Consider the following 13344-nt stretch of genomic DNA (forward strand, 5'->3'; position numbering starts at 1 on the left):
CAATTTCCATACAATTTAGATGTTTTAGCTTACTTTTGCATAGATGAATGTCTGGATGAATGTCTATTGATTCATCTAAAAACAAGTGTTTTCTGTAAGAAAGTAGACTTAAGACGGTATGATGAATTCCACGAGAAGTACTAAGTTTCTATGTGCAATATTAGCTTTTTCCCCTTTAGCAAATAATCAGCAGGATCTTATGGTTCCAAGGAGAAGAGATGTCAACAAATGCAAACAATCTGGAGAATTCTGAGCAGTACTTTTAATGAAATATAAAATTTAAATGTACCTAAGCAAGCAGCTCAGTAAAAATGTTTGAAATTACTGATGTGAATACGAGATAGCAGCTTCCCTAGCAGCCTTAATATTTTAAAGCACGCAACAAAACAGTCTAGTAAACTTTTTCTTAAGGCTAAAAGTTAATGTTTTCTGAAAGCATACAAGCTGTTTTTCCACATGTGGGAGTGGAATAGAGATAAGAAAGTAACATACAGCAATTAGGATAAGTAAGAGCATAGATTGTAACACGCATTTTAGCATGGGTAACCTTAATTTTACGTTTGTTCCTCTTAGGAGGGTTAAATTCATTTTTTTGAAGATATAGTTTTTTTGTGTTTGTTCTATGTTAATAGGTTATGGGATGTTATGGAAATGTATTTAGTTTTTTTTTTTTTTTTTTTTGAAGTTTTCATTAAGACAATAAGTCTTGAAAAATGTGACACAGGTTCAAATGGAGATGACAAGAAACAGCTGTGTAAAAGATCAACCTGCCAAACATTATATTGCATATGCCTGTAACACAAAAACTGGAATTATACATTCAAAAAAGCCATCATGGATAACAGGTGGGAACAAGAACATCTCATCATAATGGCTATGCTAGCGATATGATTTTGGAACGTTAATTGCCTTACAGGTATAGACAAAAAGGTAAGAATATTGAATTACATTAAGAAATGTAACGTGCAAACAGCAATGCTGAAGGAGATGTATTTGGAAGGAACTGAGCAGGTGAATTTGATAAAGGATTTCCATACAGATATTCAGCAGAATGAGAGAGAGAAAGGAAAAGGTAGCAATTATTCTAATTGCTAGAGAAGCCCTAACAGTGACACAAGAGGAAAGATAATAGTGGAAGATTTGTGGTAGGAAAGGGGGTAAAATGCAAGGGAGGAGGATTATACTGGCCTATATTCCACCAAAAACTGATACTACGGAGTTTAAGAAAATTTGAGGAAAAATCAGCAGCTTTCAATAGGGAATATAACTTATTGGTGGGGAATGGAATTTGATTTGCAACAGTGAAGCTGGATCTGTGGGCTCTATAAGGGAAAATATAACGGTAAATTTCTGAAGAAATTTAGGAAAATATTTGGTAAGGAACATGTGAATTTAGTAGTAGGAACTTGAATTCACATATTCTTCCCCAAGGTACAACTAGGTTAGACTAGGCAGAAATATTTCACAGGAACACATGAATTTACTTTAAAGTTATTGGATGTGCGTCAAAGCTATTTCAAATCATGTAGCAATAAAAACAAAGCTAAAAATGCAAAGTAATGAAGTCAAAATGAGAGACTGGAATTTTCCCTCTTACCTAAGAGACATATTTAAGGAATAGGTAGTGGAAAATATCTGAGAGTTAAGGAAAATAGAAATGTCTTCAATAGTTATAGCTAGTGAGTGGGATAAAATGAAAATGGAGTTTAAAAACAGGGTAAAAATAAAAGCAAAAGAGATGTGGTCAAGTAGTAGTAAATTTAGGGAGGATAACAATTCTGGATGATATGCATGAGTTTAAAAAGACTGCTGTTAAGCAGCTGTTTTTTGGCAACTCCAGAGCACAAAAGCTTTTAGTACAATGACTTGGACAACAGAAAGTAGAAAGGGTTGTTGCCAAACGTAGTCAGCCTATAACAAGAAAAAAATAACCAGACATCTTATAAAATTGTTAGAAATATTTTGGAAATGTTATGAACATTTGTATAAAGCAGAGAAATGGAAATCAAGAAACCGCATACTTGGAAATACTTATGGAAAACTCAAGTATGCCAAGATAAGTAATGAGGCTCAATGATGAACAGTTAACATGGGAGGAGATGAGCTAGAAATGGTGATATATGATCAATCTGCAAAGGTCTCCAGGAACAGGTGGTATTCCTGTGGAAGACTAGAAGTTAGGAGGGAAGCAAGTGATAAATATCTGGAAGGGTTTTTTGTAAATATTTTAAAAGGAGGTGATCACTAACATTTTGGAGGAAAGCTGGCATTTTGGAGGAAAGCTGGGGGGCCTGCAGTACCTAAAGACAGTAAGCCCCCCCCCCCTTCAGATGTAGATTCATATAGACCCATTTCAATTTTAAAACATTATAATAAAGTGTTTATGTCTATACTAGCTAAAAGAATGGCAAAGGTGCTGCCAAACTTGATTGATATGGATCAATGTGGTTTTGTTGAAGGTAGGCAAACATGAGACATTACTAGCACAGTGATGATCCAGAGGGAAGCAGAACATAAGAAAATACCTCTGTTGTTACAGGGTCTTGAGGCAGAGAAAGCATTCAACAGAGTAAGCTGGGATTTATGAGTACGCAATGAGGAATTTGCATTCCCTGATATAGTACTAAGGTTAATTAGGATATATCAGGGATCGGAGGCAAGAATTAAAGTGGGAGAGTTCCTCTCTGATAAGTTGTGTCAGAATACAGGAACCAGGTAGGGGTGTCCTCTCTATCCTTTATTTGCTTTATTTTCTTTGCAAGTAGCTCTATATACAACAAACTCAAAAATTCAAGAATATAATTAATATGGTAATCAGGAAAAGTTCGTTTTATTTGCAAATGATGCTTTGTACCTGATAAATCCTGAAAAGGACATCTCAGTGTTGTGGAACATTTTTGACAGTTTCAAATCTTTTCAGGATATAAAATTAATGAAGATAATTTACAGCTATAGAGTTTACTTTCTGTACCAACACATGACTTGGTTCAGCTATACCCATATTTATGGGGACATGACATGCTGAAGTATTTTACATTTGTTTACCGGAAAAGTCCGACTGGATATATGTCCATTTTCAGCGGAGGCCCTGGGAGAAAAGCTCCGGTAAGCAGAGTACAATTACATTAGGAACAATAGAGACATTTAGAGATAGGTATAATTTGCAGTTTTCAGTCGGGTTACAAACAGATAAAACATAGTTGAGAAAATCAGTCAGTGTAAGTTTCAGACAATAATACGCGCAGTTACTGGCTAAGTCCCTTAAAGAATTTATACACTTTTTAGGCTATGATTAAAATGCTTAGGGAGAGTTTGCAAGATCATCAGGTGGTAGTTAGTCAGGGTTTAAGCAGGGACATTGCCAATGCAGTTGGAAGTGTAGTTTGAGGCTTTTTGTGAACTGGGTTAAGGAGGATTGGTGAGCAAGTTTGGCAGGTAGCAAATTCCAAGTTTTGCCTACTGAGTTGGCGAATAGAGAGTCCCCAGCTACATTTATGTTCTTAGTTGTTTGTACCAGAAGTTTGTCAGCAGAGCGTAGTGACCTCAGGTTGCTGTATGGTTTGATGACCTTATTTAGTGCTGGTATTTTATCGGGTTGGTATAGGATTTTGTGGGTTATTATAAGTTGGGAACCAAAAAATGAGAGCCAGCAAACAGTGACTAGAATGAAGATCTGTACTGATGAACAAAATCACAGCATATTGCAACAGTTACAAACCGGTTTCGGCTGGCAAAGCACAGCCTTCTTACCATCCACCTCACATAGCACGCAACATCCTTAAGTCACAATTTATACGTGCCAAGCGCATTTGCTCAGATGAGACTAGCTATTTGAAACACAAATCTGACATTACCACCAGGTTTAAGTCTCGTGGGTATAGAAGTGGTGACATATCCATGGCCAGCAACAAGGTCCGTTCTATGGATAGATTGGATTTACTTACATATAAGACACATGCCACTAAGCCATCCCAACCTCTCAGATTCACGACTACATATGCTCGTAATTCCAACCGCCTCATTCACAGTGTACGGAGGCATTGGAACATTCTACAATGTGATTTGGACATCAATAGTATCATCCCTGATAGTTGCCTATTTTCTTATAGGAAAGGCAAGAACCTTAATTCTTTTTTCAATCATTACAAACACAGGGACATCAATACACATGAATTGGTACAAACACTTTCTGGTGAACCACTACATGGTTGTTATCCATGTGGACATTGCAATAATTGCAAACATATAAACAAGTCCAAACAATTTTCTAGTCTTAATTGCCCCCAGGTGTTTGATTTGAAGTTTCTCTCTAATTGTTCTAGTGATTGGATCATCTACTTGGCCTCTTGTAACTGTGGCTCATTTTATGTTGGACAAACGTCCAGACCCCTTAGAATACGTATCTCCGAATACATAAGTAACATCAAACAGAAAAGGATGCATAATGCGCTCTATAAACACACACTAGCTCATCCAACATGTAAGTTCAACTTTATTGTCATTGATATGATATTTGGAAATAGGGCAAACAAAACTGGATGGCATTCCATTTTAAATATAAAAGAAAAGAAATGGATTATCAGACTGGGAGGGTTGTTCCCCCCGGGACTAAATGAACATCTCTAGAACCTAGCCAATAGGATGACTGCTTATTGTATATATACAACTTTTGTATGGCATGATATTTTAGTACACTGAAGAAGGCTGTGCTTTGCCAGCCGAAACCGGTTTGTAACTGTTGCAATATGCTGTGATTTTGTTCATCAATACAGATCTTCATTCTAGTCACCGTTTGCTGGCTCTCATTTTTTGGTTCCTGATCTAGTTTGTTTCTTGAGCCTTGCAATTGCCATCGTGCAGGAAGTTTGTTTTTCATGTTATTATAAGTTGGTCATATCGGAGAAGACTGGGCCATTCAAGCCATCTTAGTTGAGTTAGGCTGATACAATGGTGAGTCTTAGAGGTAGTACCTTTAGCAAATTTAACAATATGGTTGCAACAGCTACCAGGTTTAGTAAAGGTGGCTTGATTCAAGTTAGTGAAAAGGGGGGAGGCATAGAGAAGGGTAGGTAATAGTTGGGACCGAGCGATGATAGTTCTTGCAAATGGAGTGAGGAAAGGTTTGATCCTGTATAGGAGCCCACTTTTTTGTTGACAGATTTGATGGTTTGACATGGGGATCATATTTTAGGGTGTTGTCGACTGTGACGCCTAGGAGTTGTGTGAGTATCTGGGGATATAATTGTGCCATTGTTGGAACTTATAGTAAAAAATGGTGAGGAAGATTTGCAAGTGGGGGAAAAGATGAGCAGTTTAGTTTTGTTGGGGTTTAATAGAAGCCAACTGTTTGCAAACAATTTTTCTAGATCACTGAAAGTATTCTGGGTTAGGGTCATAAACTCAGTTTAGCAGGATGCAAGTATGGATTAAAAAGTATTCTGTTATGGAAGCTAAGGGTATAATGGAATAAACTAAAGATAACAAAAGAGAAACTAGAAACACTTGTTTATGGATAGTATGAAAACAATGAAAATGCTTTTAGTCCCTTTAGTTTTATCCAGGTCAGGCATATTTTTTTTATCAACCACAGAAGTCGTATACAACAATTAATAAAGAATTGAAGGAATTTATCTGGTAAGGAAAGAAAGCAAGGGTTAAGTGGAATGCATTGATCCTTCCAATATTAAATGGTAGTTTAGGATTACCTGATTTGAAGTGATATTTTAGAGCTACACAATTAAGGCTCATATACATATGACAAGGAGAAAGTTATAATTCAAAGTGGAAAGTGATGATGATTATGATGAAATGGGAGAAATTCAAGAAATAAGTAAAGTGGGATTTTAGATGCCAAACCTTGTGGAGAATAACCACCATACAGAACATTATATACATGAAGTAGTAAAGTATTCTATGAACTAAGCCAACACAAGAATGAAAAAAGGAGATTTTGCCAAAATGGAATACTTGCAAGTAGGGGTACATAAAATATGCAGAGGAGAATGGAATTAACTGCAGGAAACTGGCAAAGGAGCCAAGGTACTGGGAGCAAATAACTAATGGATAACAGAATGGGACGAGGCAATGAAGACATCTGGACTGTAGGCAAGAGATAGATTTTCCTACCAGGGAGTGATAAGAGTATAGGCAAAGTAAACGGGATAGGGGGATACTAAGTGAAAAACCTGCTCTGGCAGAATTTTCAGTTGAATCTAGAACAGACAGTTAAAAAAAAGGATAATTAGCATGGCATATAAAATACTGCACAATAACGAAGAATCAATCAGAAGAGGTTAGAAAAGACTGGGAAGACAGACTGGCTGAGCAATTTACAAGGCAACAATGAAAGACGCATCTATGGCCCTCGAGTATGCAACAAAGTCTAGAAGTTTTAGAATGTTTGCTTGAAAGTGTTTGTACAGGCAGTTTTATACCCCAAACAGACTCCAAAGAATTTTTCATCATGTAGAAGGCAAATGTTGGAAGTGTGATAGGGAAGAAAGAGGTAACTGGGAACATATGTTTTCAGAGTGTAATGAGTGCCAAAAATATTGGGTGAGCAAATCAATGTAACTAAGAAAATGATTTGTTGAGCTGGGACACAGGATCTGAATTGCTTAAACATAAGTAAGGCCTTGCGTTTAATTCTGGTGGCTGCTTAAGGACAACTATACAGGGTGTGACCCACATGGAAAATTGTCAGTTATCCAAGTTCTGTACCAGGTCTGGCAACTTCCTGTCAAGACAATTACTAGAAAATGGAAATCAAAGTCTAAACTAAATGCAGTTGAAGTACTGAATATTGCAACAGAGATAAAATAACTGAAGTGGGATCTTTAGAAAAGGGAAGAAGCAGATGACAGAAATGAATGGAAATTGTGGGAAAAATACACGCAAAATTATGTTCTGGTGAAGGATTGAAGTTTTAAGAGTAGGCAGGAACTGAGCAATGTATGCAATGCTGGACTGAGGATAGTTATAAAAAGAACAGATGTGATGTATTATGTACAACTGGAAATGTTAATATGTTGCTTTTTTATTAATATAGGTTTGCCTAAGCCTAGTGATAATTTAATAAAGATGAAAAAAAAAACACTTCCATTTCTTGCTTCTTGAAGAAGCTCAAACCTTGACGGATAGCAATCCTCATTTGGGAATCCAAACTCCAACATCCAGCTTGCAAGATGCAAATGACAAATGTTAGCTGCAGAATCTTACCCAGGTTCAGAAAAAAAAAATCTTCTCTGAGTGGGAGGTGAAATGTACAAAATCCACAGCTGCTCTGGGACAAGGTCTGCTAAAGTAAAGGAAATTTTTGGGAGTAGAACACAAACCAAATTTTCTCAATGTCTTGACAGGAAGTTGCCAGACCTGGTACAGAATATGGATAACTGACAATTTTCCACATGGGTTACATGTTCCCTGTATAGTTGTCCTTAAGCAGAGATTAGATCCTGATAAACTTTGGATAAACAGGTCATTCATGTCCTACACGAGTTGCCCACTATATAGGTGTGTGTGCCCCACATGTGGGTTGCTTATAAATGCAGATCCACTGACAACACTGGTTTCCAAATTTGTCAAGTCAGGGGCAGACTTTTTTTTTTTTTAAGTATTTAGTGTTGGGAAGCAACAAATACTTCTTTTATACTGATGTTAGCCCAAGGATTAGTGGAAACAGATGTACAAGTTTCAAATAACTGCACCCAAACTGGAGTCTGAAAGCAGCTGTAATCAAGAAAGCTACTACCTGAGATGGCAGGAAAACTGTTCATTCTACTGGACCATCTACAACCACCTGTTCACTTTTACAATATTGATATTGGTGGATGGATAGAGAGCGATGGTGGATTTGTATATACTGATGGTGACTACTGAGGGAGAAAGATCCAGCATGTGTGTTAAAAGAGCCCAAAAAATATATTGGGACTCCCTCTGATGTCTAGACTGCAGTCCTCTTCTAGTATAGAAGCCCGAATTAAAGACTGTGGTACACTTATTCCTCCTAAAAACCTGCAAAATGGAAATCTTACCTCTCCAAGAAAGGGGTAGAAGCTGAAATGGAACCTGCAAAAAACATGCAAATTACAGAACAATTTCTCCATCATACCACTGTCTTCCAATTTGCATACCAAAGTGGAAGACTCTGGACCAAATGAAACTGAATGAGAAACTGCAGAAACTTCCAATATTGTTCAAAATATTTTCTGGATAAAGCTAGCATTTCAACATACTTTCCTCTTTTCCATAATAGATTCTGCATTATATTTCATGAAGCCTTCAGCAGATATGTAGCTGTACTACATATGCAGGTTAAGACCTGCAAAATATGTTGATGAGTTTTGTAGTTCCAGAATCTGCACCATCTACACTAACCTACCTAAAGTAAAGCAAATGTTAATTGAGGTTTGACAGTTTAACATTTGTTAACCTGGAAAGTCCTACTTGGAACAAAGCCAATTTTCAGCAGAGGCCTGGGAAGAAACGCTCTAGACGAATGTCTTTGTAACGGATAACTTTGTAAGTTGTCCAAAAGCACAATATTTTACAGCTTTAATGATCATACTTTGAGAATTTCTTAGAAATGTCATCATTTGCAATCTTCATTAGTAGGATAGAAAAATCCAACAACCCTTTTCCTGTTTAGCTGCTTTAGTGGAAGTTTTACTTGGGTTGGAGGAGTGGGACTTGAAGCATTTCTCATTCCCCTGATCCAGTACATCGGTCAGTATGCCTGAACTCAAATGAAATGCTATATTACACATCTAACAGATGCTATATTTTCATGCAACAGGACCTTAACTAACCCATGTCGAAGCTCATCTGAGAGAATGTCAAATTATCCTTTCTTGCATTTTCATTACCTTTCAAATAAAATGTTAAAAACAGTTCTCAAACTCATGGGGAACCGACATCTTTAGAAGGAAGTTGTCATCAAACTTGTATCTTTAACAGACAGCTGGGGAAGAGTACTCAAAATACAATTTCTGCAGTCAAATATCCAGAGGAAACTCTTCACAAAACCTTGGCACCATTATTTTTTCCTCAGGTTCTTCTTGGATGGATTATAAGTACAATTAACCGTTTCTAAATGCTGAATGTTGTGTGGCTGTTTCTGATATCTGAAGGGCTGAGCTATTGATTTTAAAACCTTTCTTGATTCAAAGTTTGCCATTCAAGCCCCCCCCCCCAAAAAAAAAACACTTTCACTGGCAAATATTTTTCCAAATTCAAAGCACTCAGAAAAAAAAAAACAAAACAGAAAACTACTAAATTGTGAAGGATATAAGAAATGACCATACTTGTTAAACACTAAGTGACATTCAGTGACAGCAACTAATAAGGCACTAATAGCATGTTTTGCAATAAAACATATTTTACAACATAAAACCCAGGCATGGGCTTCAAGAAAAACACTAACTGAGAAATAAGACGACAAGTGGCCATACCCAATATTCAAGAGCAATTACATTTTACATTTAAAGAATTCCAAAAACAGGGACCAATCATTGGAAGTAAAAATCTGGAGCCTTTTTTAGTTAGGCAAATTCTGAAAGAAAAAGGATCAGCGTTACTACTTTTGAAAGATAAACTTCCAAGGCAGAAATTGCAACCACTTTTGTAAAATAGTCTTGCTCTCCAAGAATTTAAGTGCATCGACTTTCTTCAAGTGGCTAAGAGATTCCCATGACAGAAGACTACTGTCTCTATGACCAGGCTGCATACACTACGTCTACAGCTTAACAGGCAAGTATGTTTACTCATAACTGATTATGGAAAAACTCTGCCAGTCTTAAGTGTATTGAGAGAGCTGTAGAGCTCAAGCAGTACCATGAAGGACAGTGACACATTATCTATTACTTTGCAGATACCTGTCCAGAAATTCAGAGTAACATAGCAAAGAACAGAAATAACTCTGGACAGGAGCTTCTGTGCCACCCATGTTATCTACAAGAACCACTGTATGAGACACATGGTGGAGATTCATAGTTACTGTAGTCTGAATGAAAGAGTTTACACAAGATTGCCCGCACTGACACAACTTTGCAGTGTCCAAATCTTGACAAAGATGAGCTGGCAGAAGATGTGGCCCATAAGAAAACCTGTAGAAAGAACAAAAACATTCAATAGTAATTTTCAGTGACAGCTCAACATTCATTTAATCATATGCTACATAAACTTTTACAGTCTACAAAACAAGATCCAGATTTACATAATTCAAACAGAGCAAGTTAAATTTATTTATTTATTTTTAAACAAGAGTCTATAAAGCTACAGGTAAAATCAGCAGTGAATGAAAAATTAAGATGTATTGAGTAGTTTCAAATATTACATTACAGTTCAAACACAGACAAATCAAAGAAGAATATATTTTTCTTAATTCTGAAATTAACACAAGTAACAAAAGCCACAAGAGAGACACACCTTTGTAAATTACTTTATGTAACTTATTCCAATGTTAATACATTCAAGTAGAACAGAAAACCATGGTGCTTCAAAAATGAAGTTTTTCCCTTTCCCCTGTCGGGTATACTTGTATCTATGAACATACTGTCAGAAGAGGGCTCATAATCCATCTTGTCTGCCAGACTGATGCAGCCAACTCACAGCATTTGCCCTCCCTTCTGTTCCGCTTATCACATGCCTTTTTTAAATGCCCTTGTTACCTTAAGCCCAACCCACCCAACTTATGCAGGCTTGCTCCACTTTGTCAGACGAAAAGTACCCATTTATCAAGGGGGTGAACTGTGTTATCTTAAGCAGGTCATAGCTATTCTACATACTTTCCTTCCCAACTTAATCTCTCCCATTCCCCAGTGACGGCTCTGGGCCCAAATCACATCTCCCTTTTTCCCCTCCTACATTGGAGTGCAACCTAGTCTACAGAGTATGCTTATGCTACTCCTTATAGTCACAATTATTCATTGTTACTTTTCCATGAACTCTCTCAATGGTATTGGCACCCCACAGCTGAAACATCACCACAATTGGGCTTTCACAAGTGCCTGAAACAGTGGGATCATTCTGCCTCCTGTCCCCCACACCCACTACTAATTTAGTTCATCATCCTACTTGGCCTCCACCATTCCTCATACTACCCTTGGTGATTCCATAAACTCAGTAATTAAAATCTTTTTTCTTCTTTTGTTTCAACTACTGGATTTGCTCCAGTCCTAGCTTGCTCTTCCTCAGGTGCAGTACTCTGCATTTTGCCCAGGATTATCCAGGGTTTAAAATGACAACCTTACCTCCTAGAACAAACATCTGCCACACAACATTCCCCATTCTTTTGTCCAACAAATACCCCATGACTATTACTTTCTGCATCCAGTCCCATAAGTCAATTCTCAACTTATATTCATATCTTGCCCCATCCCTCCTATATCCCTAACATATTTCAGCATAGTATAAATCCAAAGCCTTTACTACAGTCCCTGTAGATCATTGTCTTTTGGTTTGCCTAATGATATCTCCTTCATGACAAAACAGAGAATTGGATTCATTTGATTTGACAAGAACGCTTAGCCATGAATTCATGCTGTATGAATCACTCTTCTATACTTTAGTGAGCTGTCAATAGATGTAAATGATTTGCATAAAGTACAGTTGTGTACAATCTTAGCATAACATTAGATGTACTTCTCTTCATTGCTGCAGTCTTCATAACCTATAGGATCTCCTGCCAAGGATAGCCCTCTGTCTGGCCAGTATACCAAAATCTTTAATTTTTTTACCAGCTTCATATGCCAGATGCATGCTACAAACGTCAACATAAAGCATAAAGGTGACATATGGACACTCTAGACTCAGAACTGAAGTGTCCCAAGAGAACAAGCCACCCCAAGTGACGGCAACTAATAAAACAATCTTTTAGGTGCAAGGCTACAAAGAAGTGTTAGCAGCAGGTTCAAGGGGAATCTGGGTCAATCTCTCAAGAAGAAAATTAAGGTCCCAAGGAGGAAGGATGGGCATTCTCGGTAGCCCAACGTGGAGGACACCTTTCAGTAATTGTTTAACCTCAAAACAAGAGGCCAATGGTGGATTAAAAGGCAGACAGAGACTGCTGACAAGTGAGCTTTGAGCCAAGCCAGCATGGAGCAGTTCACACAAGACAGAACCAAAGGGACCCACGACTGAGAAGGAATCCTGGTGAACTTTAAGACACCAAACAAAATCTCTTCCATTTGGACACAGGATTTTCTGGTAATGGGGTTCCCGGTCCCCTGAAGAACCTTAAAGCACATCTTCAGAGAAATGGTGTCAAAAGGGAATTAAAACTCTATCACCCAAAGTGTTAACTGACGACTGGATTGAAAAGGGTGGAGGAGAAACCCTTTGTCTTGTGTGACGAAAATCTATCTAGTAACGTGTGATGATTACCCCAGCCAGATGAAAAAGGAGTGGGAACCAGTGCTGTCAGGGCCAAAAGGGAGTTTTGTTTGAGCTTGTGCAGGACCCTGGGAAGAAGAGGGGGAAAGCATAAAGAACACTCCCTTCCATGAAAAAGATATGGCATTCACCCTCTAAGCCAGAGGACTTAAGGTTCTGGAAAAGAAGCAAGGAATCTGTCTGTTCAGAAGGGAGGCAAAGAGAGCCACTTGAGGGATACCCCACTGACGAGTTTTGTCCAGAAACATCTCTCTGTGAAGCATCCACTCGTGAGGGTGTGTCCAGGACCTGCTCACAGTCTGCCACCAGACTTTATCCTGAAAGAATGCAAATTGCCTGTACAGAAACCTGCATTTGGATAACTAGATCTCGGGCCTGAAGGACTAGTCTGCAAAGAAGATAGGGCCTTGTGTTCCCCTGCTTGATGTACCTTGATTGTGGAGTTGTCCTTAGAGAACTTGGGGACCAAAGTGTATGGAAAGCATGGACAGCAATAAGGGTCCACACTTCTTTGATTGTATGTGATCCAGTTGCTGATAAGGGGGCCAGAGACCCTGACATCTCATACCGCTAGAAGCAGCCCCCACTCTTGAAATAATGCATCTATAAAGAGCTCCTGAGATGGAGAAGGAAGCTGGAAAGGAATGCCTGGATTGAGAGATAGGTGTTGAATTCACCAGTGAAGCTCAAGTTTTAGAAAAGGAAGTAAGGGAATTGGAAACTTGAGTAGGTGGCAATGCTGAAGCCACTCGGACCACAGGTACCACTTGGTAAAAGGCAGCATGGGGATGGTCGAGACAAATGCCACAGTCCTCAGAAATTCCCTGGCAAGCATGAGAGACAGAGGAAGCAAGGTCTAGAAATAGATGAAATGATTTGCACTAAGCACTTTAAGGGCGGTTCACCTAATGTTATTTTATGGCTGATTGGCTTATCAATTAACTAATTAAGTGT

At 38.1% G+C, this 13344-nt stretch overlaps 1 protein-coding gene across 1 annotated transcript in view; it reads right to left on the reverse strand.

Moving 5' to 3' along the window:
- Positions 1 to 9337: 9337 nt before the first annotated feature.
- Positions 9338 to 13344, reverse strand: part of LRR1 (leucine rich repeat protein 1) — a 209804-nt gene continuing 205797 nt past the window's right edge. The window contains exon 3 of the mRNA XM_044074279.1: positions 9338 to 10103. Coding sequence (XP_043930214.1) covers positions 9851 to 10103 — 253 coding nt within the window. The 3' untranslated portion in view covers positions 9338 to 9850. The remainder of the gene's footprint in view (positions 10104 to 13344) is intronic.

The sequence above is a fragment of the Protopterus annectens genome, chromosome 6.part0, assembly GCF_019279795.1.
Source record: "Protopterus annectens isolate FY-2018-M chromosome 6.part0, PAN1.0, whole genome shotgun sequence".
In the NCBI taxonomy this organism is placed as follows: Eukaryota; Metazoa; Chordata; order Ceratodontiformes; family Protopteridae; genus Protopterus; species Protopterus annectens.